The 26,756-nt window shown below is 36.8% G+C and overlaps 1 protein-coding gene across 6 annotated transcripts in view; it reads left to right on the top strand.

The window, feature by feature from the left end:
- The window catches only part of CDKAL1 (CDK5 regulatory subunit associated protein 1 like 1), a 383,689-nt gene that overhangs the window by 284,917 nt on the left and 72,016 nt on the right, over positions 1-26,756 (top strand). For all 6 annotated transcript variants that reach the window (XM_069007992.1, XM_069007993.1, XM_069007996.1 and 3 more), the window contains exon 13: positions 3,584-3,646. In XM_069007992.1, the coding sequence (XP_068864093.1) occupies positions 3,584-3,646 (63 nt within the window). The remainder of the gene's footprint in view (positions 1-3,583; positions 3,647-26,756) is intronic.

The following is a 26,756-nucleotide window of genomic DNA, read 5'->3' as shown; positions in this document are numbered from 1 at the left end:
GATTCATTCTGTACTACAGGGGTTGTTGGGTTTTTCTGTTGGTTGGTTGATTTTTTACATTCTGTTGTTCTTTAAATGATATTTCATGATTAAAAGTAGAATAATAATCCACAGTATAGTCCACTTAAAGCATTAGAAAAAGTTTCATTATTGCTAAAAATCAATGCATGAGAAAAAAAGTAAAAACACCAAGGTCACTAACTCAGCTTTATTGGTGTATAGTTCCAGACTGTTGTAAAAAGAACCTTTTATTATTACTGTACCTTAGACATATAATATGCATATTGGATGACCAGTATCCCTTTAATAAATCTCAGTAATCAAAAATCTGAGGCCCAGCAAAATGAGAGGGAGAAAGGAAATAGATAAAGTGTGTGTTACTTGCATATCTGCTTGTGGGGGGGTGGAAATAATGAAATTGTGGTAGTGTGTTGTTTCCTCTCTACTAGCATTGTCTGTGTGTGCTGTCCTAAGAAATGTCAGTAGTTGATGTTGGTTTCTGGTTCTTATTTTTATAAATATCTTGGACACTACCTGTCTTTTGAGAAGCAATTAATTACTTATGCATAGTTTAGTAACAAGCTTGAAATAACTCACTTAGAAAAAGTATTGCTTTATTTAAGGAAACCCTTCCATCCCGGCATACTTACGGGTTTGAGCATATATGGTTTGACAGTATTTAACTCAGTCCTTCAGCAGCATTTTAATTTGTTCTTCAGCAGATGTTCACATACTTTTCCTGCTAAAGATATAAAATGTGTCTCCTTTTTATCTCCCATATAATGTGGTATTTATACAATTTTTTGAGACAGAAAACTGAAAATTCTTTTTTACAGTCATATGCTTATATTTTTAGTGGCCCATATTAGCATAGGATCTAAATTTCTCTCTTTACCTATCTCATCTCCCTAAATTTGTTTCTTTAAGTGCTGCAAACTAAGGACTATCTATCAATGTATGGTAAGCCTGAGAGAAGTACAGGAATAAGCTATGGGTCTGATGTTGCTATCAGACTCCTGGAAGGCCTTTTCATGCTAATTTGGAAAGAAAATACAATTTTTTTTCAGAAAGAATTAGAATATATCCTCTGTAGATCTGGGAGGATGTTTGAAAGCAATAGTGCTGCTGCACCTGGAACAGTATGATAAGATAGTGCATTTGCTTTCAGAGAGGGTTTTTGAGTGGCTTTTTATGATGTAATTTTGGCAGCGTTGTTGGTACAGAACCAAGGACTGGGGAATCAGAACACTGAAGAGAAAGAGTGGGGGAAGAGAAGTTTTTATATTGTTCAGAGGGTACTTGAAAGGGGCGTTGGCCTAAGCTAAGGGAACATAAATACAGGTATGAGGCTATGTCAAGGGAAGAAATTCTGGGGACATGCATGTAAAGAGATAGTTTAGGGGCTGAAAGAGTCCACTGGAGGTGATAAAGGAGAGCAAGCTTATGGAGTCCTTAATTTCCACTGTCGCATCACATGACATGGAGAGGCCTGTTTACCCTTATGCCCTATGTAGAGGTGAGCTGCAAACTATACAGCATGGAGGTGAACTGCAAACCATGCTGCTTCTTTATTTCAAAAACTTATTATTCACACCACATGACTCATGCCAGCTGCAGAAGTTGAAGGGATTACCACTGGAGCAGCATTAATTCCTTGTCCTGTGTCTGTGTTTTGACATACTACATCTTTCTGGTTTTCAGAGATCTGAGTTAAACTGCACTTGTTCTAGAAAGATGGAAATTATCACCAAGCAACCTTAACTCTGTGCTTATGACATTTTTATCTCTGTATATTCAGATTCCATACAAAACAGCCAAATGCTGTTTAGAGTTAGCTCAGCTAAGCATATGAGGCATCCTGGGAATTTTGGGGCATTTCTTCATATGCATCTTGAGAAGTTTTAGTTCATGTTTTTCTAGGTTAGGAATTTCCAGCATTTCCCCAGCCAGGAGAGTTTTGGTTTTGTACAAAAAAATAAAACTTTTGTCGAAAGGTAGGAAAGAAACCGTGATTTTCTATAATAATAAAAAAAGGTGGAAGACTCTGTCAGTGTGTTGTGTAAGGGAAGCCATCTTCACTCTTCATCGAGTCTAGCTGAGTGTGTAACCAGTATTTCGGCAAGAGTCTGAGGAGGAAAGATGGGTGGGTTTCTGTCATACTGTTTTATTGAGTGTTATTAAAATAATTACAGACAAAATGAATCCAAGAAAAATAGTCTTCAGTAACAAAAAGCAAGAGTTGAACTTTTTCTGGATTTTATAGGGTTTTCTTCCTAGAAAGATGAGTGGGGTTTCCATAATCCAAACTCAAGCGCTTTTGTCTTCTTCTTGCATGATGCTACATTAAATTGGGTTTTTTCAAGCAATCTTTTAGTAATCATTTTGGTATCTCTTTTTAATTTATTATCACATTTCTCCAAATAATTTTTATAGTATTTTAAGTACTTTGACTGTCTACAGCTGTACTACCAGAAGAGAAGCTATTGTAAGTTGCTTAGTGTTTCAGTAAAAATAAAAACTGTGTAAAGAAAGAAAATACATAGTTCATTTTGCATGATCAAAAATTACTAAATTGTCCTATAGTTTCCAGAAGTTAAAATAAATGCTACAGTCATGCAGCTGTCTATTTAGTTCCCAGCATGCTGGAAACATAAACAGATCTTTCCGGTTTAGCTGCAAAACAACTTTCACAGAAATGAGGGCTAAATAAGACACTGGTACAGACTACAAGCAAGGAGTTCTTGCAGTTGTCTCCCCTTTACACATTTTCTAACATTCAGTGCTTTGCCTTGCCCAGCTATGAGATAAGTAAACATCGATTTTGACATAATAAAACTTTGAACTGATTTGTGACTCATTCCTGCACTAAAGACAAAGGGTGTTTTTCTCCTCTCCCTGCCCACCCTCCATAGGATACAGCTGAGAAATTCTATTTAACATCAGCTGAAATCACTGAAAGCTCTTTGACTAAATTCAGTAGGAGCTGGATTAGGCAGGTTTTGTCTTTGAACTATGCTCTGAACAGAAGAATTTTTTTTTTCCTTTGCCTTGGCATTAAATGACGTATAACCTATTAATTTTCCACAATCAAGGCAATGAGAGTATTAGCATCAAAAGAAATTGAAAAATAATAAATTATTCTTCTTTAAATGGACTTCCTTTACACCTCATCTCCTATAAGGCAAGACTACCTGTACATGCTAGAATAGTAGACAAGTCTTTGCAAGACTGTAGCCTGATCTCTAAGTTTTGTGGTATTTCTGTATTCTAAAACATTATTTATGATATATTGTGCAAAACTTAAACCTAATCTGAATTGTTTACACATTCCACTGATGTTCCACAGATTAGTGTTTATTATTTATTAAGGATATTTTCCTCAGTATTGTTAATATATATGTTAATTATTTCCTGTAATATTTAATGTCCTTAATCTGCATACACTGCTCTTCATACCTACAGTTTCATTAACAAAGTGGAGAGAGAATGTGTTTGTACCTGCATACAGCTTTTTTAATCAGAAGTCTCTTTCTTTCTCCTGTAACTTTTCTAATATGGCTTATTTATTAATATGCCTTTACAGAAAAAACAGAGAACAAAGGATCTGTCCCAGCTGTTTCATTCATACAATCCATATGATCATAAGGTAAGAAAAAAATATATTATCTATGTTTGTTGTTATGAAAAATTCCAAATATTTGTGGTAACTATCTTTCTTGTTTAATGCAAAATTGAGAAGAAATGATAAAATTTAAAGTGCTGAGCCTGTTACTCAGATTCTGCTGTCACATAAATGTTTCTTTGTTTCTTTAAGCCATGCTTGAAAAGGTGCATTTTCTGCTTTGTGAAACCAATGACTCGAATTAACCTCATAGAAGTATAATTTATAGACTGACACTAAATCCTTCAAAGTGACCATATGTGGTATTGAATTCCCCTCTTTTTTTCCTCTCTGTTTAGGAACTGTGTTACCCTAGAGTATGTTGCTTAGCCTCTTGTGTCAATTAGGTCCTGAGATACATGATACTAATGAATTATCTATTGATCATGGAAGCATCGTTCGAAGAGGCTGCCATGTGAACAGCCTGGTGGTTGTCTGGGGGAAGAAGTAGAAACACACATCATTATTATAACTTGGTCCTTATTTGTAACATCTGGGAACCCTGGTTTAAAAAGAAAAAAAAGACAGCCCAGCTTGTTTATTATAATTCATCCTGTAGGGAATAAAAAAGAAGGTCCTTTCTCTAAGGATATTGCAATGTGAAATTAAAAAAATAAAGTTGTTACAAGATGATTTTGGAGAACCAAGAGACAGAGATCACAGTATTTCTGTGGTATAACTGTCGTGGGGTTCTTTTAGACGTTATGCAAAAGACAGCATTAAGCAGCAAATTGAAGGGGAGTTAAGTAGGTTTTTTAATATTTTCTTGGAGTTCCTCCTGTCTTTGATGCCTCTGTGGGATATTCTTTTAACAAATGCACAAAACCCTTTAAAAATTTGTCAGCAGTATGAGATGTCTGTCTTTGCTGCTTCTGTTTTGAGAAGTGTGAGGGATTTTGCAAGTGTCCATTAAAACAAAGAAAGATTTGAAACATCTTTATTGTTGTTGTTGTTTAGACATTTCAAAGGAAAGTTCTGAACTCTGTCTCTTCTTTTCCTGGCCATGTACCAAGTGCATTGGAAAACACAGCTAGATTTTATATTTGGGAGAAGAAGGTAGCAGAAATATGTATGTGCATCTACCTCTTTATATGAACATATGCATATACATGCAATATATGTGTAACTACACATATGCCTGTAGGAAATAGTGTGTAAATTGAATGGATTAAATTTATCAGGCAGGTTGTTGATGTGAGAGTTCAGTTACCAGCCACTTGAAAATTTAGTTTAAAAAACCATTGTAAAACAGCAGTTATAGTCTAGAACTTTAATAATTATACCTAATTTCAAGTTAAATTAATCTCTTTGTACTTTTTTTATAAATAACCTCACATTATTTACAAGGATTAATAAAGTTGATATTAATGGCCTGTGAAAATGGCCTTAATGGAGAAACATGAAGAATAAAGAAAACTAGTGTGATAAGATTTTGAATGGGATTGTTGCTTTTTTGAATTGAAGCATTTTGAGGTAAATGTAATAGTAAGTCAATTAAGATCTAATAAGGAGATGCAACTGATGAACTAGAAACTTTGATATTCCTCTCTGTATCTTAATTCTCCTGTATGAAACAATTTTTATTCATAGGACAAGGAATTCCATTATTCTTTTATTAGCACTTTTTAATGGAACTTGGCTATTTGTAACTCCTGCTGTCTTCCTGCTCATATCCTTTGTGGCATTATATCAAAGTATTCTCAAATGATTTTGGCTGCAGTTGTGAGGACTTCTGCACTCTTTACAAATTAGTCATCAGGCAATGTGGAATTGAATATAAATGCTTAAATAGACTCGCTTTTGATCTTTGTTTTAGGACCTTCAATATAGTATTAAAAGTAGCACAATCGTTTGATGGGTGATTTTTGTAGCTCCACTCTTTTGTTGCTTCCAAGCACATTCTGTATATATATCTGAGAGTTAACGTGGAGGGGAAAGGACAAGTGAAAGTTTTATTAAAATTATGGTCTTTCCTTATTTTCCATTTGACAGTGAAGGTTTTCCCTTCTCCTAACTACTTCTTCTTTGTAGGGGCTGCAACAAGCTCACTGCAGATTCCTTACTCTGTGCTTTTGATTTTCACCTCAGCTTCCAATTTCACAATTGTTGCAGTCTAGGGGAGGGCCTTTAATTTTTGTATCAAATCTAACATTAGTTGGGAATACAGTTATTTCAAGTGGAGGTGTGTATTAGCTTTGCTCTAGTTCTGTTCGATTTACATGCCCAAAGGATTTGAGGGTGGAGGTACATGTTGCTGGCTATTTTGTAGATCATTTTCAGGAAGTGTAAAAAGGAGATTTCATGATGGCTTTGTGAAAGTGTTGGTGATGGAGGATCATGACATGAGTGATTGGAGTTAGTGTCTTCCAGGATTATTACTTTGTTGATTAAAATATTTTTCTCTGAGAACCTTTCTAAAATAGAAAGGAGATAAGGATAAGTTGGTGCTTAGGACTAGTAGTTAAAACAGATGTAAAAATCTCATTAACTGCAGTGGCTGAAACAGGACTTGCTACAAAGATTTGATAGTACTTAATCTTTTTATGATGGTCTATCTCATAGAAAGAGGAAAAAAAAATCAGAAAGTCAAAAAGTTTTCATTCTTCCATGCTTGTGTTTCACTCACCAAACCAGAAAGTGATGTTTTGATGAAGTAGCCACACTAACCTTACTAACCTTATTACTATTTATGCATGGTCAGGACACCAATAGCTCTTAGAAATAATAGCTGTTCCTGAAAATTCTGCCTCAATATGTATTTGCCCATCTAGTGTAACTTACAGTCTCCTGAAAGACATTTAAATGTTTGTGGTTCTTCATTCCCAGACAAAAAGGCAGCGCTTTTATAGAGGTAGAAACAAGGATTTACTTTCCCTTCCACTTCCAGGTGTTGACTCTTATCTTTTTCCCATTGAAGCCTTAATTTAGCACCAGAGGCAGAACTTTTAAATTCTTCCTGCAGAAGTGATAGAAATGCATATAGATACTCTGCTGATATGAGAGGAGAATTAGCTAAGCTCTCATATTCTTTACTGCCTAAACAAATATAAGTTACCATCCAGTTGCCCTTCTCATTGCTCAGATGAAACCATTTAACAGCAGATCTCAAAAATTGCCCTTTGGTTGTATACTTACCCTGTCATGGGGGGTTTGATCCTGCTCTCTTTAACCTAGTGTCACTGCAGTGCTTTACAGAGCCTCTGACTACAGAACCTGCAGGTCTTTCAGATACTGTGCCACAGACAAAGCTCATTTTAGCATCACTCTTGAATGCCTACCAAATGTATTGAATTCTTGATGTCAGACGCATACAAAGAGCTCTCTTTTCTCAGATTTTTCTTTTGTTGTTATTAAAATAAGTATCTTCTAAAAGTCATTCTTTTCAAAACTAAATAATTACTTAGGAAATGCTGAGGAATATCTTGTTCCAGGTGTGTGATTGTCATTTGTTCAAACTTATTTCAGTTAGCAGGTGTAAAAATACATAACACTCTATTTGTAGTTGAAGCCATTCCTTGTTCTGAAATACATGCTTTTTCCTGTGTTTATGTAGAGTACGAATATGTATAGTCAGCTTTCTTGAGAGTCAAATTCTGATTGCTGTGTAACTTTTCTCTAGTTAGCAATAGAACAGCACTTCTAATTTTATGTACAGTTTATCTTTTTCTAGGACCATCAGAAAAAGATGATAAAATTGACATCCTCATAAAGCTGTACCAACAACAGCTTTACTGTTTGAAAATTTAAAAGAAGAAAATTGAGGAGCTATATTCTGGCCAGTTTTCTACGAGCTCATTTAATGAAAGATTATGTTTGCATACAAGTAATTTCTGCTGAATGTTTTTTGTCTGTACACTGAGGTTTCACTTTGCACACAGTAAGAATTTTATTCTGTCTGCAGTAGATGTTTAGCTCAGAAATAATGGAATTGGAGCTCTCTCCTAAATGACCCTTGCTCTTTAAAATTTGTGACCCAGTTTTTTCTAAAGCTGTTAAGGTTGTTATAATAGGTTACCTGGTCAAAACAATGGGTTTTATAAGCCTAATAGGAGTTTTAGGATCCAGTATGCATCAAATGTCCAAATTCAGGAGCACAGAGCCCTAATTCCTTTTCTTCTTTTTGTCAGATGAGTTTAAGTATTCATTCTAGCCCTGGAGTGGTTGTTTAAAACTATAATCCTCAATTTATGCTCTGCAAAAGAATGTTTTTACATACTGTAAGCACAGTATAGCAGAACTACTACTCCTTTTGCTGCTTTGCCTTCTTGGGAGGATACACAGGGATTCCTTAGGGCATGTCCATACATGCCTCTGGCAGCATGGGGCTGTTACAGTGAGAAATCCCCTGAGAGTTGTGCTTTAAACTCAGCTCTCCATTTGCTTCTGCCTTTTGCAACCTGAATCTCTTGCTCTACAATAGGGCATGATCTGTGAAAAAATAAGGTCATGCCTTACAGCATTAGAGATTTATTTTAGCATATACTGTGTCCAGCCAAGTAAGAAATAAAGTCAACATTCATGTGATTTGAAAAGAGTTTTTTGAGAGATTTTCTCCCAGACTGATGGTATGCTCAGGATTAAAAAAAATTAGTTGCTATTTCAAAATGTGCTGTAATTGATGCAATTCTACTAAAATAATTGTAAAATCTTTAAGCCTTATGCTTTTAAATGTTCTTTATTAAAGTGTTCTGGAAATGTTAAAACACTCAAAGGAGCAAAACCCCTAGACAATTCCTGTGTGTTTGGTAAGTTATATGAACCATTGTATTACAATACACAATTAAGTGACAAAAAATTTTTTTGTTGTTTTTGGGGACTTTTTTTGTCAGCTCTTAGCCTCATAAGCAATTTTGGGAAGCAGGGTGTGATCTCTTGTTGTCTTTGATAAGGGTAGATATCTGCATAACTCACTCAAGGAACATTAATAACAAGATTATGTAAGGCTATTCTTAAGATACTAATGGCTGCTGCCACTTACAGACCTAAGATGTTTTCAAGCAATTATTTCAATAGTACACAAGACCCTATTTTTAATGGAAAATAAATAATCTAGTGTCAGTTTCCTTAAACTGAGGTTTCTTCTGCTGAGTTCTTTAGCTCTCCTGGACAGTTGACACTTTGCATCAGAAATTTCTCAAAAATTAAGCTATCACACATTGAAAGAGGCTGTAAGTAATGAGGGTGTGAAACTATTTTCACAATGTAACAGACAGGAGCCATTATGAAACAGGTGGAATCTCTTTTGGCACTGCCTTTGAAGGCGTATCTGTGTGCTCTAAGTGGTTTTCATTGACAATAACTCAACATGTTAATCGTAGCCATGCCCGAGGCTGTGGCATTATCTGGGAATCATCATGGGCACTTGTGTGAAACATAAAATACTTGAAAGCGAGTGTAAAAGTGCCATGTGAAGGGTGAGAGTTTGGAGTCAGCTGGCTTCTGATTAAAAACCCTGTTAATTCCTGCATTTTTTCCACCTCTTTGCTGTAGCTGGTGGCCTCTGGGAACAATAGGCTGTGGCAGGGGAATGGAGGGTATGGTGGCGGCACAGAGAGGCAGCAGAACTGTCTTCACCAAGATGAGGACTCTTCAATTCAACAGCAGAAAGAAGGAGAGATGGGAAGTCAGTCACTTGAGTTGGGACCCGTTTGCCTACTGATGAGCTGCTTCCTTTCACTTCTTTTCCCATGTACAGGGACTCCTTCACAAATAAGCCAATTTGAACAAAAGAAATTCTGATGTCTATTGAAAGAAACCACTAACTAAAATGCCTGATGTTGGCTAACTTTCTAGTGGCAGACAACACCACACTACTCTTGTTAATTAGGTCCTAAAACTTTGTTTTTGAAGATGTGTCTGCACTGTGGGACAGTGTAGTTTCATAAGAGGACATGTAAATTGACATGTTGGATACTTGTAGAGTTGGAAGTGTTGCTATGAGAGTTGCTGGTGAAAGACTAAGATGCAGTTGCAGCACTAAACATGTGGCAGGTGAGATTTACATCTTTCTATGTTCATAGTTCCAGATCTCTCAGACTTTGACATCTTCTGTGTTTGCTGCTGTCATCTTTAATAGCTACTGGCATTAGGAAGTGGGTTTTTACATGTGAGCCATGGCAGCTAGCATGTTTAAGTAAACCAAGTTTGGATGCTTTTTGGAGGCTGGAAATGGGAAACTACAGAACAGCTGAACACCACAAGCAATTCTTACTGTTTTTCCTAAGGACAGTAATGTTTCTCAGTTATTAACTGTGTTTTGTAAGATGTGTGATGGAAGTACTGGGAGTGTGTGTAGGTTTTACTTTTGAGCCAGAAAAAAAGCAGTTTTGAAGTACTGTGTCAGCCTTTAGATTTTTTAGGTAATTACTTGGGTATATGATTCTGTAAAATAACAAAAATCCTTTTAACCTGCTTTCCATTTATTCCAGGGACAGCATTGTACTAAATTGTAAGGCAACTGTGAGGTTGCAATGCCTGTGATATAAGCCATGATCTGAATTTTCTAAAGGAGGTGCTCTGAATTGTTTTGTAAGATAAAAAGGTTTTTTAGGTTATTGCTGAAAAGGGCCAGAGCCTTTTGCTATCTCCTGCCTTGAAATAGATTTTGGGTTTAATTTAATATCTCAGATGTCAGATATGACCGCTTTTTATGGAAATACTCATATTGTAACCTACAACCATTCTTCTCTGTTCCCTTCCCTCATGTTCAGAGCTGCTTTTTGGAGGAGGTTACATAAAGCTGTTTTGTGCTCTTGATATGATGTGAGGCTTCAAAGAAGACTACTGAAAGAGAAAAGCAATTTCCATTTGGAAGAGCCGTGCAGTGGCCTTGTGCTAACAGCACACTTGAACATTACTTGATGATAGTGAAGAAAATCTAATTGCCTCAAAAGCTCCTGCTTATTCTTGACTTAACTCTAAGCTACATTAAAGTTTGTGCCATCTGTAACACAGAGCAAGCTAATACAGAGATAGTTTAGAAAGGGCTGTTCATATACCAGGAATTGTTTCAGGGTTTGTAGAAAATAGGCAAAGAAACAAGGCAACAAAAGGGCTTACTTCTCCATTGTATATGCTATAGAAAAATACATATTTGCTGTGTCTTAATTCTGTACCTGAGGTGTTGAGATAAAAGAATTGCAGTCTTATTCGAAGTATATACTGCATCCAGAAAATCAAAAAACAAAGAACCCAATTCCTGAATTTGTTGCTCTAAAAACAATGCTTTGTTGGTTGGTTTTTCTTTACACAAAATCTAGAACATTTGCAGACAAGTATATATGGTTAATATTTTGATTAAAACCACGTTTAATGCTAGTAACTTTTGCTGTAGTTGGATATTTAAAGCATCTAACCCTGTCTGATGCTAACCGAATTGTTGGACGTTGTTAGCTCTGTTCCAGAAGGGAGGCTTTTCCTGTTACAGGATAGAGAGGTATTTTTTCTATCTTTTTAAAATTACCTTCCAAAAAATTGTTTAACAATAGTCTGTTAAATCATGTTTGCATCTATACACAAAGGTGTATGTGTGCTATATGTTGATGTATGTGCTTAAATGTTGAGCAAGGTTTCACAGGTACCAATGTATTATTGAAATATCTTCATTAGTGATCTTGAGAACAGTTTTAATAAATGAACTCATGAAATCCACATATATCCCCCACCCCATGTAAAAACATGTGTACACTTTTTAAGTTAAAAAATCATGAAAATAGTGGTTATTTACTTCACAGTTTTTTTCCTTTGTGCAGCATGCAAATGCTACCTGGTACAGTAGATTGCCTGAAATAAGGATATTCTACCTGAAAAAAAAAAGTAAAATGAGAGACAAGTTTTACAATGATATTAAATATCTGCCATATGAGCTCAAGTAAAACAAATTCTTTGATGTACATTAATCCTCTTGTTATTTTCTGGAGGAAGACATTACCTTTTTCTGCATGTCTTGTATCATTTATGTACCTTGTCCATCATTGATTGATCTGATACTGAGACAAAAAATACTAAAAAGAAAGGTATTTTAGGGTTTTTCAAATTAGTTGCTAGAAAACCTTGACATCACAAAAAATAAACAGGCTTGACCTTGTTACAGCTTTTTTAAGCTCACTTCAATCTTGTGCTAGCAATGTGATGGAGTATCTAACTAGCAGTTCTGTGGGCATTTCTAGTTCAGGTATCTTTCCTTCTCTGTTCCTTAACACTTCATTTGATATTTATCTCTCTGTGACTGTGCAGTTTGTAGTGGATTGGATTTCCTAGTTATCTCCCACCTTCTTCCATTTCCAACCCCTCCCTGTTTATTCTATTGCCATTTCTCCCCTCAAAAACTAAAAGGGTTTTTTCCTCTATGTAGTCTACCTTCTTTTTTACTGTTTCTTTCTATCTAACTATTCTTTCTTTAATATCTTCTTCAGATATTAATGTTACATTCTTGCTCTATTCTATTCACCTGCCCTTCTGGTTTTCTTGATTTTTCTTCCTCTTTATGGAGCCCCTTAGTTCTCAGCTGTACTTTGTCTGTCATGGCACTAGAGTGGCTGTGGGAGGGGAAGGCATCAGTGCATCAAGTGTAGCACTGCATGAGCACAGTGTTGTGGAAACCCATCCACAGAGGTGGTAGTAAAGTTCTTCATTATTTAAACTTTGCTATTTTTGTAAGTATTCATATGACCAAGCTCTTGGAACTTGCTTGCTTTTAATTAAGCACTTATCAAGAGATCCAAGTTTTGGGAACTTCACTAATAGATTTGATAACTGTCTTTATGTTCTGATCCCAATTTTCTCACTGGAAAACTGTGTACTTTGTTAATTTGATACAGTATTTAAGATTTTAGATGGTAATCAAGTAGGCATCACTACTTTTATTACTAAAATATTTTGAGTAGTTGTCTGGTACCCCAAATCTTGGGTAAGATTTTTACTTTCTTTCATGGAGTGAAGATATTCCATTTATTTTTCTTCTTCCTTATTCTGGTTTAAAATCGTATTTTATTGACCCTTTGACATAAAGCTGGGAAGGAGGTATGTATTTTCTGGCTTTGTGTCTGATAATGAAGTATGTTCTTCTGCAGAGACTTGCATATATGCCCAGACACACATGCATGAAACCCCACAGATAACAAAACCTTTGATTTGAGATTGATTCCAAGTATCATCCAGAAACAATCTGGTATATTTTGCATAAGTCACACAAGGATAGGATCACATTTTTCCCAATTTGTAATAAGTCAGCGCTGGCTACTATTCCATCTTCTGCTGTCATTTAAACACTTGGAACTAGAAACGCTCCCATTAGTTTTTATTTTGTAATAATTTCCTCTCTGTACTATATTCCACTTAAAAGCATGAAGAGAAGTAAGTTATTATACAGTTGAAAAGACAAGTTCTCAGTAAAGTGGCCACGTAAAACAATAGATACGATTTGGGCATTAGATTGCTCTACACAGGAAACTAATTCTCCTGCTGTCTCTCCACGCAGTGCAGTTTGACCACTCTCAGCATGAGCTCAAGAGCTCTGCTTTGAAGGGCAGCTGGAGGAAGAGTCTCAGAATCTGCCAGCAAACCATGTGGATTTTCCATGCATAATCTAGGTGATTGTCCTAGCTGTGTGTGGAATTTAGGGCTCTCTCAAACGTGTCGGTGGTTTTGCACTTGGTGTGCCTGTGTCGGAGGGAAACTCTCATGATCTTAGGGGACAGAGTGATTGTATTTAGATGTAACTAGAAAAGCATCCTGTGGCTTGTACCAATTGCTCATCCTTTCTGAGAATTGTGGGATGAGTGCTAGAGGATGTCAGTGTTCTGATGACATTGTATGCACATTTACAGCAAAATTAGCAACATTAAGTTAAATGTCCCAGATACTAACATTTACTACTTGAGTGAATTACAGTAAGCTTGAAAAACTTTCAAACCTTGGGCAAGTATGGAGACTCCCAGTCAGCAGACTTAGAGTTCAGCCTGCAGTGTGGACATACTATGGAGGTTTGGGTCCCAGTTCAGGGCAAAAGAAGCATCTTAAACATACGATTCGATTTCAGCCGTACTTGAGCTTTAGTGTATCAGAAGGAAGGAGTGGTGCTGTCAGTAGGAAGAGTGGTATAAACTTGGATTTTTTTATAGCTGTGCCTTAACAAAGCCCTTTTCATTCCTTTAATATGACATGCTCTTCATATAATTTTTTTTCTGCATTCTGGTATTTTGTGAACATAGGAGACTTTTCATCCAAAAAACTGTACCCATCCAAAGAGAGATAAAAGAAACTACATTCTTCCATACATTTTTTGAGGGAAAGGCTCCAGTATGAGGGGCTTGTATGGCGCCATCTTCTCTGGAATTTTCTTGTCATTTCAAATTTTCATGAGATTCTAACATCCAAAAAATCATCTTTCCAAGACACTGTAGATTCTTCCTATGATTCTAGAAACTACCTGTCTTTGATTTGTATTATGTGAAGTATAAGGTGGTTGTGGGGCTAATGGGGAATTTAAGGTTTGGTATCTCATAATCATCAGAATAAAAAAGGGGGGTTATATCTCCTTAAAGGAACAAAAGCATTACAGTTTCTTCATGATATATGTGGAATTTTGTAATATCCCTGAAAGCAAGTAAGAAGCTGATCTTGAAAGATGACATTTTAGTTTATATAAATGCTGCTCTAGGTCATGTTTAATTTTTCTTCCACCTGTTTCTCATGCAGTCATGACAGCCATACCTAGTCTCCAAGCCTTATAGAAAAAGATATGGATATGCAAGTAGTTTATGCAAGTCTTTAAAACAGAATGTGAGATTTATTTTTTTTACAAAATATATTTCTGTGAAATTTGATACATTCGATATATTTGATATATTCTCTTATGCAACACACATAAGAGAAGTGTTGTGATAAAACACTTCATGCTGCAAATATAAGCAGTCATGCTAACAAATCCTTTATTTCATACTGTCATGCTAGTTCCAGGAAAAAACACCTATGCGTTGTTATTGCTGCTTATTTTTACATCTTCTTTAATATTGACAGCATCATTTATGAAGTATGTGAATGGTAAATTATGCTTCTTTATGCCTTTTATTTTTACAGGGTAATTTTTTAAATGCTAGGCCTGTTTGGTATAAAACCTTATAAGATGTAAGCCATCACTGTTTTCCATTGCAAACCCCAACCTTGTTTTCTGTATAACATTTGCAGAAAATGTGTAATATAAAGCTAAAAACGTGAACCATTTGTAAGTCCTGTGTGGGAGCAGATATTAAATACCAATTCACGTGTCAGACAGACAGTGGCAGCTGCTTTGTTTATGTATGGCACGATCCCATATTAAATCAAATGGCAAGTGCACAGTTTGACAGATACTGTCATCAGTGCAAACATTATTAAACTCATTAAAGACGTAGCTTTTAATTTTTTATTTAAAGTACATATATTTGGCTTGCAGAGCCTTTCCCAGTCAGAGCCTCCAGCACCAAGTACTAATTCTGCATTTTTTTTGCCTAACAAAGCCTACTGTGTTTCTGGCTGTTCCTTAGGGGCAGTGCCATGATGTTTATGGCTTCCCCTGCACATCGTGCGTTAGGATCTGTGACCAGAAATTCCAATTGAGAGCACATTGCTCAGGATAGCACTCAGTGGTCTTTTCATTTTGATTGATGGCTCTGGTTTTGCACCATCTGGCTTCTGATAGGCTGCATTAATCATATTCCAAACGAAGAAAATTTAGACAGGATTTTTTTAATGATGTATGTTGAAAAGTGCATGATTGTATGTGTTTGTGTATTTAATTCCTATAAGTTCCAGTCATACGAAAGAGAGAGAGAAGCCTCTCATGCAGATTGTGTTGAGTTACATAGGTCTCCAAATAAATCTCTACTTATGAATACCCATATTTCAATTTAACTCCTAGTTTTAACTTTTTTCTTTTTTTTTTTTTTTTGCTTTCTATCATCTGTTTATAGTCACTGCCTTATGGTGATGTTTTTTACAATTATGTTTGGTTAGGAACAATGGACTTGTCTAAAGCATTTGAATTGCATCTCAGGTGTTTCAAGTAAATCTTAAAATTTCTTTCTGCTGCTTTGATGATATGCTGCAGTTCCTTGTTTCTTTGTAAACATAGCATGAGATCAAAGAATCACAGAATATTCTGAGTTTGAAGGGACCCACAAGGACCATAGAGTCCAACTCTTAAGTGAATGGCCTGTATGGGGATTGAACTTGCACCCTTGGCATTATTAGCACCATGCTCTGGAAGAGAATGTCATCAGGTTTTAAATTCTGTATGTGTAGAACATCTTAAAATCGTCATATTTAAATTCACATCCTAGGGGAAATAATAGTAACCTGAATTATAGGTGCAATATATAAAAGTCAGTAACTGGCCATATTTGAAAGCTTCTGAGAGTTTGACAATAGCATATTTAGGGTATTGTTTTGGTGGATTAGCAAAATTAAATCTCCCAATATGCAACTAAACAGCCAACATGCAGTTGTTCCGTGTTCCAGATTTTATTTGGTTTTCTAATTTACAAGCAATTATCTATACTCCTTCTCATCAGGTTGCTTTCATTCTGTCATAGTTTACAATTTAATGGGAAAATGTGGCCTATGTTATATACTCTGTGACATTGAAGCAATGAGCTAGGCGTTAGGTTTCAGAAGCTGCTTAATCTTCAGCATTTAAAGTTTCAAAGACCACAGGATGAGAAGCTGCCCAGAATTCCTTTGCACCTATGGATCTAACACTCCATGAAATGGTGGACTGACAGCAATGCTTTATACTCTTAATTAGAAATCAAGTGAGTGCAGTTGCTCTATCCCCAAATCCAACATTTTCAGGTCACACTGGGGTGTGCTTTCTGAGGTGTTCCTCTCCAGTCAAATGCTGTGGAAGTACTACAGCCACCAGTTTTTCACTGTAAGCTATGAATTGAATTATTGTGGGGGGGTTTGTTGTAATTTTTTAGTCCCATTTTCTTTCACTTTTCCTCATGTAGTCTCATTCCTAGAGCTTGCAGGTACTTTGGTATCTTTTATTTATATATATATATACACATATATATATATATATATATATATATGTATGTATGTATGTATATACACACACACACATATCTATTTTCCCTCTGCTTTCCGTGTGAAAATAATACCTTAAGAGAATGAGGTATGGAAGAATTCCATGTGTAACTTAGCAGGAAGGTGAAGCAACATTCATCCATAACACCAACTAAAGCAAAATTTCCTCTTCTAATTTTATTTCTGCCCGGCTTGATGATGCCTCTCTGTAACGCAGTTCTGTGCTCATGGTACAAGCTCTGGCGTGCCCTCGATCAGAGAGAGTCCAGCCGTGTTCTTCTGTGCGCCGCAGAAGCGACCTCAGCATCAGGAATGGTGCTGGCTGGGCACGCTCGCTGGCTTCTGTGCAGAGGAGACACGGCAGGAGCCGATGATACAGGCTCACGTTAGTTCAGAGATACAGGAACAGAGAGGGGGTTCTGGTCTGGCTCCTAACAGGTTTATTGTCTCGCAACCAGAACATGGCGACGATCTTAATCTGGGATTCCCTGAGAGGCTTTTCCCTCAGTTTTATAGAGTTTGAAAACCGCGGGGAAAGGGGAAAACAACCAATGAGTTACAAACCAGGGGGAGGATACAATGTAACAAGGGCCACTGGGGGGGGGGGGGGGGGGGACCGAGAGGCGGGAGTTTATAACAGAGAACCGGCGAACAAGCGAGTAACCGGGAATTCTCCCGACCCGGGGGAGGCGGCTTGGACCCGGGTGCCGCCCAGGGGAGGTGCAGCTTAGGCTTCTGAGCCGCCCATCGACCTCTGAGTCTGCCTCTTCGGGAAACTCGATCCAGGGGATGGGCTGGGATTGATTGGCATCACGCTGCCCCAGCCCCGCAGTGGGCTGGGTCATAGCAACATCTCTGTGGAGTAGATGAGGTTTCTTTTGAGGTATCTGGCATGAATTCTTCTAATTTAAAACTGTTCTTAGGGTTCAAGCTAACAGCATGTTAGAATGTTGTTTGACATACTATAGTAAGAGACAGTTTTTGAGGAAGATTTTAGAAAATTCAATCGCCGTATTTAATAAAGATATAAAGCTTTCTAAGGTGTAGCACTGTGCAGATGCTGAGAACACCCTGTCTCACATTTGCTCATTTCCAGTTTTCTGCAAAAGTCTACTTTTTCTGTTGTCTCCCTGTGTGTTCATGTATTCTTGTACATTTATTTTACAAACAAGTCTTGTCTTTTTTTTTTGCAGTCTCACAGCTTTTTAAAATACACATATGGGGTTGAGAGAACCATAATTCATTGATAATCTGTGTTAAATTAAGTATTGATGCTGAAAATTAGGATAAAGAAAACCTGCTTAATCATTATTACTAAAGTATTATTACAAAATCTTCATTTGCTTGACAGGGAGGATTTTTAAAAAAATCTTCATGGCCACGTTTCTGACCAGCCCATGCCCAGTGTTGAATTACATTTCTCTAATAAATCAACAACTGGTCTTGAGAATTTTTGCTGTGGTCTCACAGATACAGAACTCCCACCTTATTTTGCCTGAATCATTGTAACTAAAGTTCACCTCAGAGACATTATGGAAGTTAAAAAGTTAAAGTCTTGCCAACAGGCATAATCAGTATCTTCTCCTAAGATGCTCATAAAAGCCTCGATCCTCAAGCTCAGAAGAAGCCTTCGGTATGCATACTCCCTGGTGTTCTCATTACCCAACTTCCAGCTTGGTATAGCAGCATCACTGTACAGGCTTGTGGAAGCTGGAGCCACCCAACACACTGCTGATAACAAAGGTCTGCAGTGAAAAGGACAGTTGCTCATAGCAGCATTCTGAAAGGATGCTCTGAGCTTTGTCAGATACGAGCAAGACAGTCTGTGTTGCAGAATGCAAGATGTTCTGCATTACACTTCAAAACATGGAGAGAAAGGTAAAATATATATGCCAGTGTCTTCCTGAGAATGGAAAAAACATTGATATTGTCATTCAAACACTGGGATTTAGTGTCAAAGGGTGAGTTCAGAGCCTTCAGGATGGTTGAAAGAAATCCCTAACAAGTGAAACATTTATATGGTAATCGTCTTTCATCTCTTTCCAAGTTTATATATGCCACCTTAGGAAAGCAGCCCACAACAACTTGTCATACTGATTATGGGTGTTTTCAGCTTTCAGGAAGCAGCTCAATATGAAGAAACACTGTATTACCATATTTTCTGAAATGCAAGACTGGCTTTTTCAGCTAAACATCTCCAGTCAATCTTATCTTAGTCCATGCAGGTTTAATGACTTAGCTTCCTGAAGTCAGTGCAGTCAGTTAATTCTGTAGAAATAGGCCTTGCCTTGCTGTAGTGATGCTGCCTGTGCTCTTACGGCCACTGTGATTTTTGTTTCCCTTTCAATAGGGAGGATGGAGGAATTTGAATTTTGGGTTGTATTTTTGGGTTGAATTTTTGTTATGTTCTTTTTAATTTTATTGTCAATCCCTATGTTGAAAGAAATGTAAGGGATAAATAAATACTCTAAAATCTGTTAAGTTTTACCTGCTTCTATGCATATTCCATGCTTTATAAGGCTTTCCAGTAACAAATCAGCAATGATTTGTGAAGCAATGACTTAATGAAGTCCTTTCCAGGGATATTTAAGATACTTTTATCTGATTTTGCTCTTGCTCTGGTTATTAACAATTTTTTATCAAAAACTAATGTAAATTTATTTTAGGATGTTTGGATTCGGAAAACAGGTACCATTGGTGCTCTTTTTTAAATTTCTGTGTGTTTGTATTTAAAAATCAACAGCATTTGAATGAATTTGATATAATAATCTGGGAAATCATACATACAAGGTTTTCTAAATTATTTCAAAGGGTTCTCCCTTCCTTGAAACTACATACAGGTTTTTGATACTTTTAAACTAACTCCTTTATAAATACTGGCTTTGAGTGCTTCCTTTTCTTGGAATTCATGTAGTTTTAAGGGGAGGAGAAGCTCTGTATAGATTGGATTCCAAGGGTATGTAGCATAGAAAAAATGGTTGGCAACTGTGCACCCTCTGCAAGCTCAGTATGTCTGGTAAGAAATTGGATCTGTACATCAAAACACTTTGTGGAAGTATGGAAAGCAAAACTACTTAATGTAAACAGCCTTTGTAATGCCTCATCTCTACATCAAAGTAATGGAGTTATTCATATTGGAAGTAGGATAATGTAATTGCCAAGAAAGTTATTTTGTCTTTAGTGGTAGATAATAGGCCACTGTATCACATACATATATGTCATTTCTGTGGAGAATGTTCTCCAAATTATCTTTAGAAAGAGCACTGCTGGGCCTTGATTTATCTTTTTCCTTTTCCTGATTCTGAGAACATAATTCCACAAAAAGAAAAACACAGAGCCAATGAGAAGAGAAAGTTAATTGCCAATATCTTTGTGTGTATTGTCACGGCAGTTGTGATTTTTGAGGAACACTCACCTCTTTCACAGTCTTTCAAAATCCCAGTTCCACTGAAATGCTTGAAATGAGGTATCAGCATATTTTCTTCTGGAAAGTAAGATAGCTTTTGATTCTAAGCTAAAGCCTATAAATTATCCAGAATCAAAAATTGCTAGCAGCTTATTTATGGGGGAAAAAAGAATTTGCATCTCATAGGAAAAATAACAGGCATATGAGGATGTATGAGTGTATGGAGAAGACTTGGCTGACATGTATTTGTGTGTGTAAGTCAAATACCAGTCCAAAGTTACTGTTCTGCTGCGTTTCCTCAGCAGTGAACAACAAAGTGACAACTGCTGTATTACTCAGGCACCATCTGTCTTGTGAACCCTGCCATTCTGTTCTTGCCTGGATATGATAAATTTTACCTTATTTTCCCAAGAAAATAAAAATAGTATTTAATCTACAGTTCAAAAGCTGGATCAATTCCAAGTGAGGCCCTGTTAGTAGTGATATCCCTTGTCTCTGGGGGTGTAAATTTGGGCTTACACCTAAGTGTGTGTATATAAATATTACAGATTTATTGCTGCTTGTGCTGTGCTATGCCACAAATACAAGTCTGTATACAAACATGCTATATAACAACAAATCTTTTTAACAATCACAGTAATTTGTATCCACAATAAAATAATTTTTTTACAACTGAAGACTTTGAAGGTATTCTAATGGTCGGGGAGAGGGATTAAGGTGCATTTCTGTTTGGTTTTGTATTTTAAACACTTTGCTGGTGGTATGTTGTAAACAGTGTCTTTTAGGTTTTTTGGTTTTTTTTATTTTAATTTCATCATGGTGAGATTTGGAATTACTGGATAATTTTTCAAATGCAACCTTTCCATTTTCTTCCAAACAAACAAAATTCATCTAGGGTGGATTTTTTTTTTTCCAGAATTCCTAGTGAAATAGTGTTTATGTGACTATCTTACTGCTGCTTTTCCACTTTCAAACATTTTTATCATCTTCAGTTGTGTTAAGGTGTAACTGTACTCGTGCTCTCAGCCCCTGAATTATTATGCTGCACCACTTCCACAGTTAAATACATTGGACAGCAGCAAAAGTACCTGAAAGCCAGCTGGCTCCGTGCATGGCTTTGTCCTATGAGGGGCCTAATGAATAGCCACTTAAAAATTTTACCAAAGATCTGCTCATGTCTCTGCAGAAACTTGAAGCACCTTCTTCATCTTTTAATTTAAGCATTTTTATAAAGTCTGCATATTCATAGTCTTTCTGTCAGAGATACAGGATTTCCAGCATTAATTAAAAATTAAACTGTGCCTTGAGAAAAGGTGACCTCATGTAAAAGACTAAATTATTTTCAAACACTCTATTTTAAGAAAGTGATATCCACACTGCAAGCATTTGCAGTGAGCACGCATAATGAGAGCAGTGTGCGAAGCCATGAATGCCAATTGCTTGGGTTTATGTAACAAATGAGAGCAAACTGTGTCTTAAAAACTGAACACAAACTATCTTATGGAATTAGAAGATGGGACATTCTTATCTTCATGACTTCTATCGGTTACTTAGAATTTTTTTCTGGAAATTTTGTGAATACATTTTCATCTTGAAACTGTCTGTTTAGTATCACTGTTTTTCTTACACAAGTGAAAATAATCCTTTCTTGTTCCTGTAAATATAAAAATATTGTAAAATACTGTAAGAATTTAATACAGGCAATGGTGAGGGAGCAGATTGTTTTGAAGGATAAGAAGGTGTCTTCTCAGATGTGATTTTCTTGCTCTGCATGCTCAATTGTATATCTACAATAGATGCTGTTCCCACTGGAGCTGGGAGGGTGAGAGAGAGGTGAAGATGGTGCAGGTCTCTTTCTGGATATCCATAAGGAGGTCCAACATGGCTGGGGAAAATAGCTACTTTCATAAAATAGAATAAAAAGAGGGATAGAGATAATGAGTAAATCTTTCGTCCCTTCAGATGATGAGAACCCCACATTCAGGGAGCATGGGGCAGAGCCCAGCTGAGTTTTCTCACAGCATGCTGCACACATCCTGACCATGGAAAAGTTTCCCTCTGGGGTCCAGAAGAAATTGCTCCTTGAATACACTTGCATCTCCTGTTCTAAAAAAACACAAAAGGGTCTTGCTTTCTTTTACTGTTTTTCCTTTAAAGCATTCTACAGAGTAGAACTTGTGCCTATGCATGTTATGTACTCTCTCTGCTCTCAGTGAAATATTCCAGGTACAGGAAACCTAGAAAAAAGTGCTAATGATGAAAGGAGCAATGTTGGAAATGCAGTCAGTTAAACATTAAAAAAAAAAAAAAAAATTGTAGTCAATTCCCCTCTCCTCAAAAAGTGATGGGAATGAGGAAATGCCCTTGTAAATGGTGTGCCTCATTTAAACACTGTTTATGAATACCAAGGTGAATGTGCCTTCAGCTATACCTCAAGAGACTTATATATGAGAAAAACAGCAAGTGAAGAAACAAATGCTTGAGGAAAGAAAAAACAGTCCTACCAGACTCACTGTCTGCTTCACTTGGAGGAAAGACATAAATATTGTTTGCCATATAGCACTGAAAAATGTGTGATGAATGTAGCAACTGTAAAACCTTCATTGTTCCTTCAGCTAAAACAAACAGAATGTGTAATTAGTTGGCTGCTTCTGCCTACTCCTAAATCCCAAGAAGGTTTGAATCATCGTCTACCTGGTTTGTTACAGTCATATTTCAGTTGTTTCAAATCATCTCCATGTTTGTGTGCACCAAACCTCTCAAAGCAAAAGAGAACAGTTAACACTACCCTGACATGCTGCTCTTAGATAGTTAAAGGGAGCTTCCTGCTTGTATTTTATTGACTTAAAGCCATACCAGTGACTACCAAATGTTTATAGTATTTTTTTCACAGCCTTCAACTTTGTACATTTGATTTTATAGATGAATCTCAGTACTAATTTTATTTTGTAGGCTTGTGGTTTTTTTATTATTTATTCTTGCTTGATGAGGCAGTTAATCTATTTAAATTTGTATCTTTTGAAGTAAAATTCACTTCCAGTTAACTGTAGTACACAAGGTTAAAATGTTTTGGTTTTATATTTGCCAGGTCAAATTAAATTTAAAGTCTTTTTGTGGATGCACAGTAAATTACTGATTTTATTTCTGTGTCAGAATGAGAGAAAGTTTGGATTAGAATTAATATAAACTGAAATCTTGCTATAGCTGGAAGGACTCTTGAATGAGATAATACCTTTACAGATATTGCTTGGGGTTTTTGTCTTTGTAGATAAAACTTCATGAAAGTTCATTTTCCTCTTCTTCACCTTCTTGTCCAAGTCTACCTGTTGTATGTTTTAATGAGTAGTCAGACATCTGCTGCCTCAGAAAAGGCCAGGGTAGTTCACTGGCCTTTCATAAACCTCATGCAGAGAATATTTGAACACACTGTTTTCACAAACGCAGTGTCATGGAAGAGGAAGTTCACTGAAGTCATCTATCAAATGTCAAATATGCAGGTCAAAGCAATAGTTCTGAGTTTGGTCACAGCTGTCTGAAAACCTCAGCTAAATGCCACTGTGGAGTTGAAGATGGCTGTAGAAAATACATGCAGTAGTCCCACAATTTCCCTTCATTTCTACAGGAAGAGAATCTTGGGTGGAGAATATGTGAAAGGTAGTCAAAGCGAGTGAATTTCACATCTGTAGAACTGGTGTTAAATAAGCCTCATCCTGGTCAGGCCACATGCCTTGTGCCATTTTGAAAGACTCTCTGGGTAAAGATTACTTCAGAGCTTGTAGACTGTATGTAGAGATAATGTCCTTTATTAGACAAAATGCTGCTGTTGAAAAAATTTCTAAGGCTGTTGAAAGCTCTTCTGTTTCTCCCAACTGTATCAGCTGATATCAATTTATTTTTAAAAAGATAGTTCATGCTATGAATTTTGCTGGTTTTGTGTCCTTAGATCATTAAGGCTGTACCACCACTATTTTAAAATCAACAAAAGGATAGGTTATTCCTACCCCCCCCCCCTTTTTTTTTTTACTTTGTTTTCTAAATCATCTTGTATTTCTTGAGCTACCTTATAGCTTAAGATGACAGAACTGAATTTTAGGGGAGCGAGGAGGGTTCTCTGATTCCTATCTTGCTACTTTCTTATGAAGTACCAAAGTACAACAAATACAATCAACTTCAGAATGTTTTGTAGGTTTTTTATTTCCTTTGCTTTTTGTAGTAGTGCAAGGAAGAACTACTGCACTTGTGCCTGACAAGGTGGAAGAGAGCAGTACAGAAGTTGTGCAAGGCTGAAGCCGGGCAGTGGGTCAGGCAGTTCAGAAGGTGGCATAACCAGAGGGAAACATTTAGAAGCAAGTGGAAACAGAAGCATTAACCAAAGGAAGCATCTTAATTTGGTATTTTCTCGAAGCGATATTTGGATTGTGTTTATTTGACCAGTACTGTGATTTATAGATGTAACTGGAGCTTCTTTCCTGAGTAGAAGCAACTCTATCTCTTGTCATACACAGCATCTCCTACAATCAAGTGCCATTAAGCTGGGCTCAGATTTGCATATTTGAAGTTGTATGAGCTTATTCAAGCCAACAAAAAGAGGTCTGTCTTGCTAGGCTAGACCATTATTTGAGCTAATCTGCCTGCTTGTGTACAGTAATGTTTTGCATATGGTTCTAAGAGATATGTGCAGCTGGGTGGCATAGTTCTGAATTATTGGAATGATTCATGGCACTGGTTTCCGTGCAGTCACCTTTTTTCCTCTTTTAATAAATGAATACAGCCTCAACTCAGTAGAAATCCAGGCTTTCTTTGCACTGCAGCACAAGTATTGTTTGTTCTTTACAGCAAAGATCAAAGGATATTTTTTTCCTAAATAGCTGCAGGAACCACAGATCATAATTCACTGAAATTGCTTCCCCTCCCCATTTTAATCTTAGAACCATACTATTGTGGAGTATTTATTGTTTTACTATGGAAGCTAGATGTCACTGGCCGCAGTTCTGTTGATTCAGTATGGCCTTTTGTATATGTTTTTCTGAGCTACAAATGATTGCATTTAATTAAAACACACACATTAGACCAGATGCTCTTTTAAATGGAAAAAAATTCATAATATGGGCAAGGAAGCCTCCCCATGTTTCTGTGGAGGACACTTTCCTCCCAGGAAAATGCTTGAAATGAGAAGGGGTGGTATAAATACACAGATGGTATTTTAAAAGCTAAGAAAAAGCTTCCTTTGGTTTTAGCAGTCTCCTTCCAGACTTCTGTAAAAATGTCTGCTTCCCCCATGGAGTGGAGTCTCTCTGTGCCAAGGAAGAATCCCAACACTGTTGTGCTGACAGCAGCCTCATCATGGTGTCTGTTGAAGTAATAGGTGCAGGTGGTTAGAATGTAAAGTGAATAATCCTTATTTGTCCTTCCTGGGCGCCTCCTGCAGGCAGACATTTCTCTCCCCTTCACCACGCACATATAGCATGTATTCTGTAAATCCCTATGGGCCCTCTAATTTCTCTGTTGCAGGTAAGGAAGGAAAAAAGTTAAGTTTTCCTTAGGATAAATTTCTTGGTTTGAATTCAGTTTCCAAGTAATTTCTTGTCAACTCCTCTCATATTTTATTTCTCATCTAATCTCTTTATCTTCTGCCTTTTTGTGCTAAACCAGACATTTCTTCTGTCCAAACTTCCCATATTTTATTTTCAGTAGTCTCGCTTAAGGAAGGAATAAGAGAAATGTTTTTCCTCCCGCAGGTTATTCCCATGCTTTAGTGCCAATAATACCCTCCTACACTCCTGTTTTATGGGAAATTATTGTGTTGGCATTGGGTCAAAGAAGAAAGAAACTTTCAAATGGGGGGTGGGTGGTAGCAGATGCAGTTTTTAAATAGTCTTCCCCCCGTTTTGGAAATGGTACTAGCATTGGAGGATATGGACAGGCCTAGAAAACAGGTCTGTTATTTAAATCATATTGAAAAATATGGAAAGAACTTGGCTTGATTTATCTTTTCTCTTTCTTTGGAGTAGAAACCACATTTTATCTTAGGTGTGTTCTCTTACACTTGCCAACTTCTGAAGCTGTAAAGGTGAACATTTAGGGTGATTATTTAGGACAATCAGTGATTTACTTGGGTTTCAAAAGACACTTTTAAGCAGATCACATAAGAAATGTTTAAAAGGGGTTGGAGGAGGGACCTGTCCTTGATATATTACAGATACACATGCTTCCCCCTTGTTTCCACAAATAGTACACAGAAGTGTGATAATGCTAACATAGCTCGATTTTTTGGTGTCCTTCACTCCTCGCAGGAGAGCAGTGAGAGGGGGAATCCCACAATTCTGTCTGCTGGAGGCTGAGAGTCTTCCCTTACGATTCCTATCTCTTTCATCTACCTCACCTTGAAAACTTTCTCTTACCCTGCTGGAGTAGAGGATAAGAGAGAAGAGGAGGAAGAAAGAAGCAAGGCAATGGAAAGAAAGAGCCAGAATACTAAACAGAATCCTGTACCAGAAGATTGCTTTCAAAAATGTACTGCTGGGCTTCAAGGAGTCTGCAACCTCACTTGTCTCTCCAGCATTGGTCTCTCTAAAAAGACTTGAGCAAATTTCGGCTGTCCTTGCTGTTTTACTTCCTATA

Source organism: Aphelocoma coerulescens, chromosome 2 (genome assembly GCF_041296385.1).
Source record: "Aphelocoma coerulescens isolate FSJ_1873_10779 chromosome 2, UR_Acoe_1.0, whole genome shotgun sequence".
Lineage (NCBI taxonomy): Eukaryota > Metazoa > Chordata > Aves > Passeriformes > Corvidae > Aphelocoma > Aphelocoma coerulescens.
Note: the sequence above shows the minus strand (reverse complement) of the source record. Positions and strands in the feature narration are given on the sequence as shown.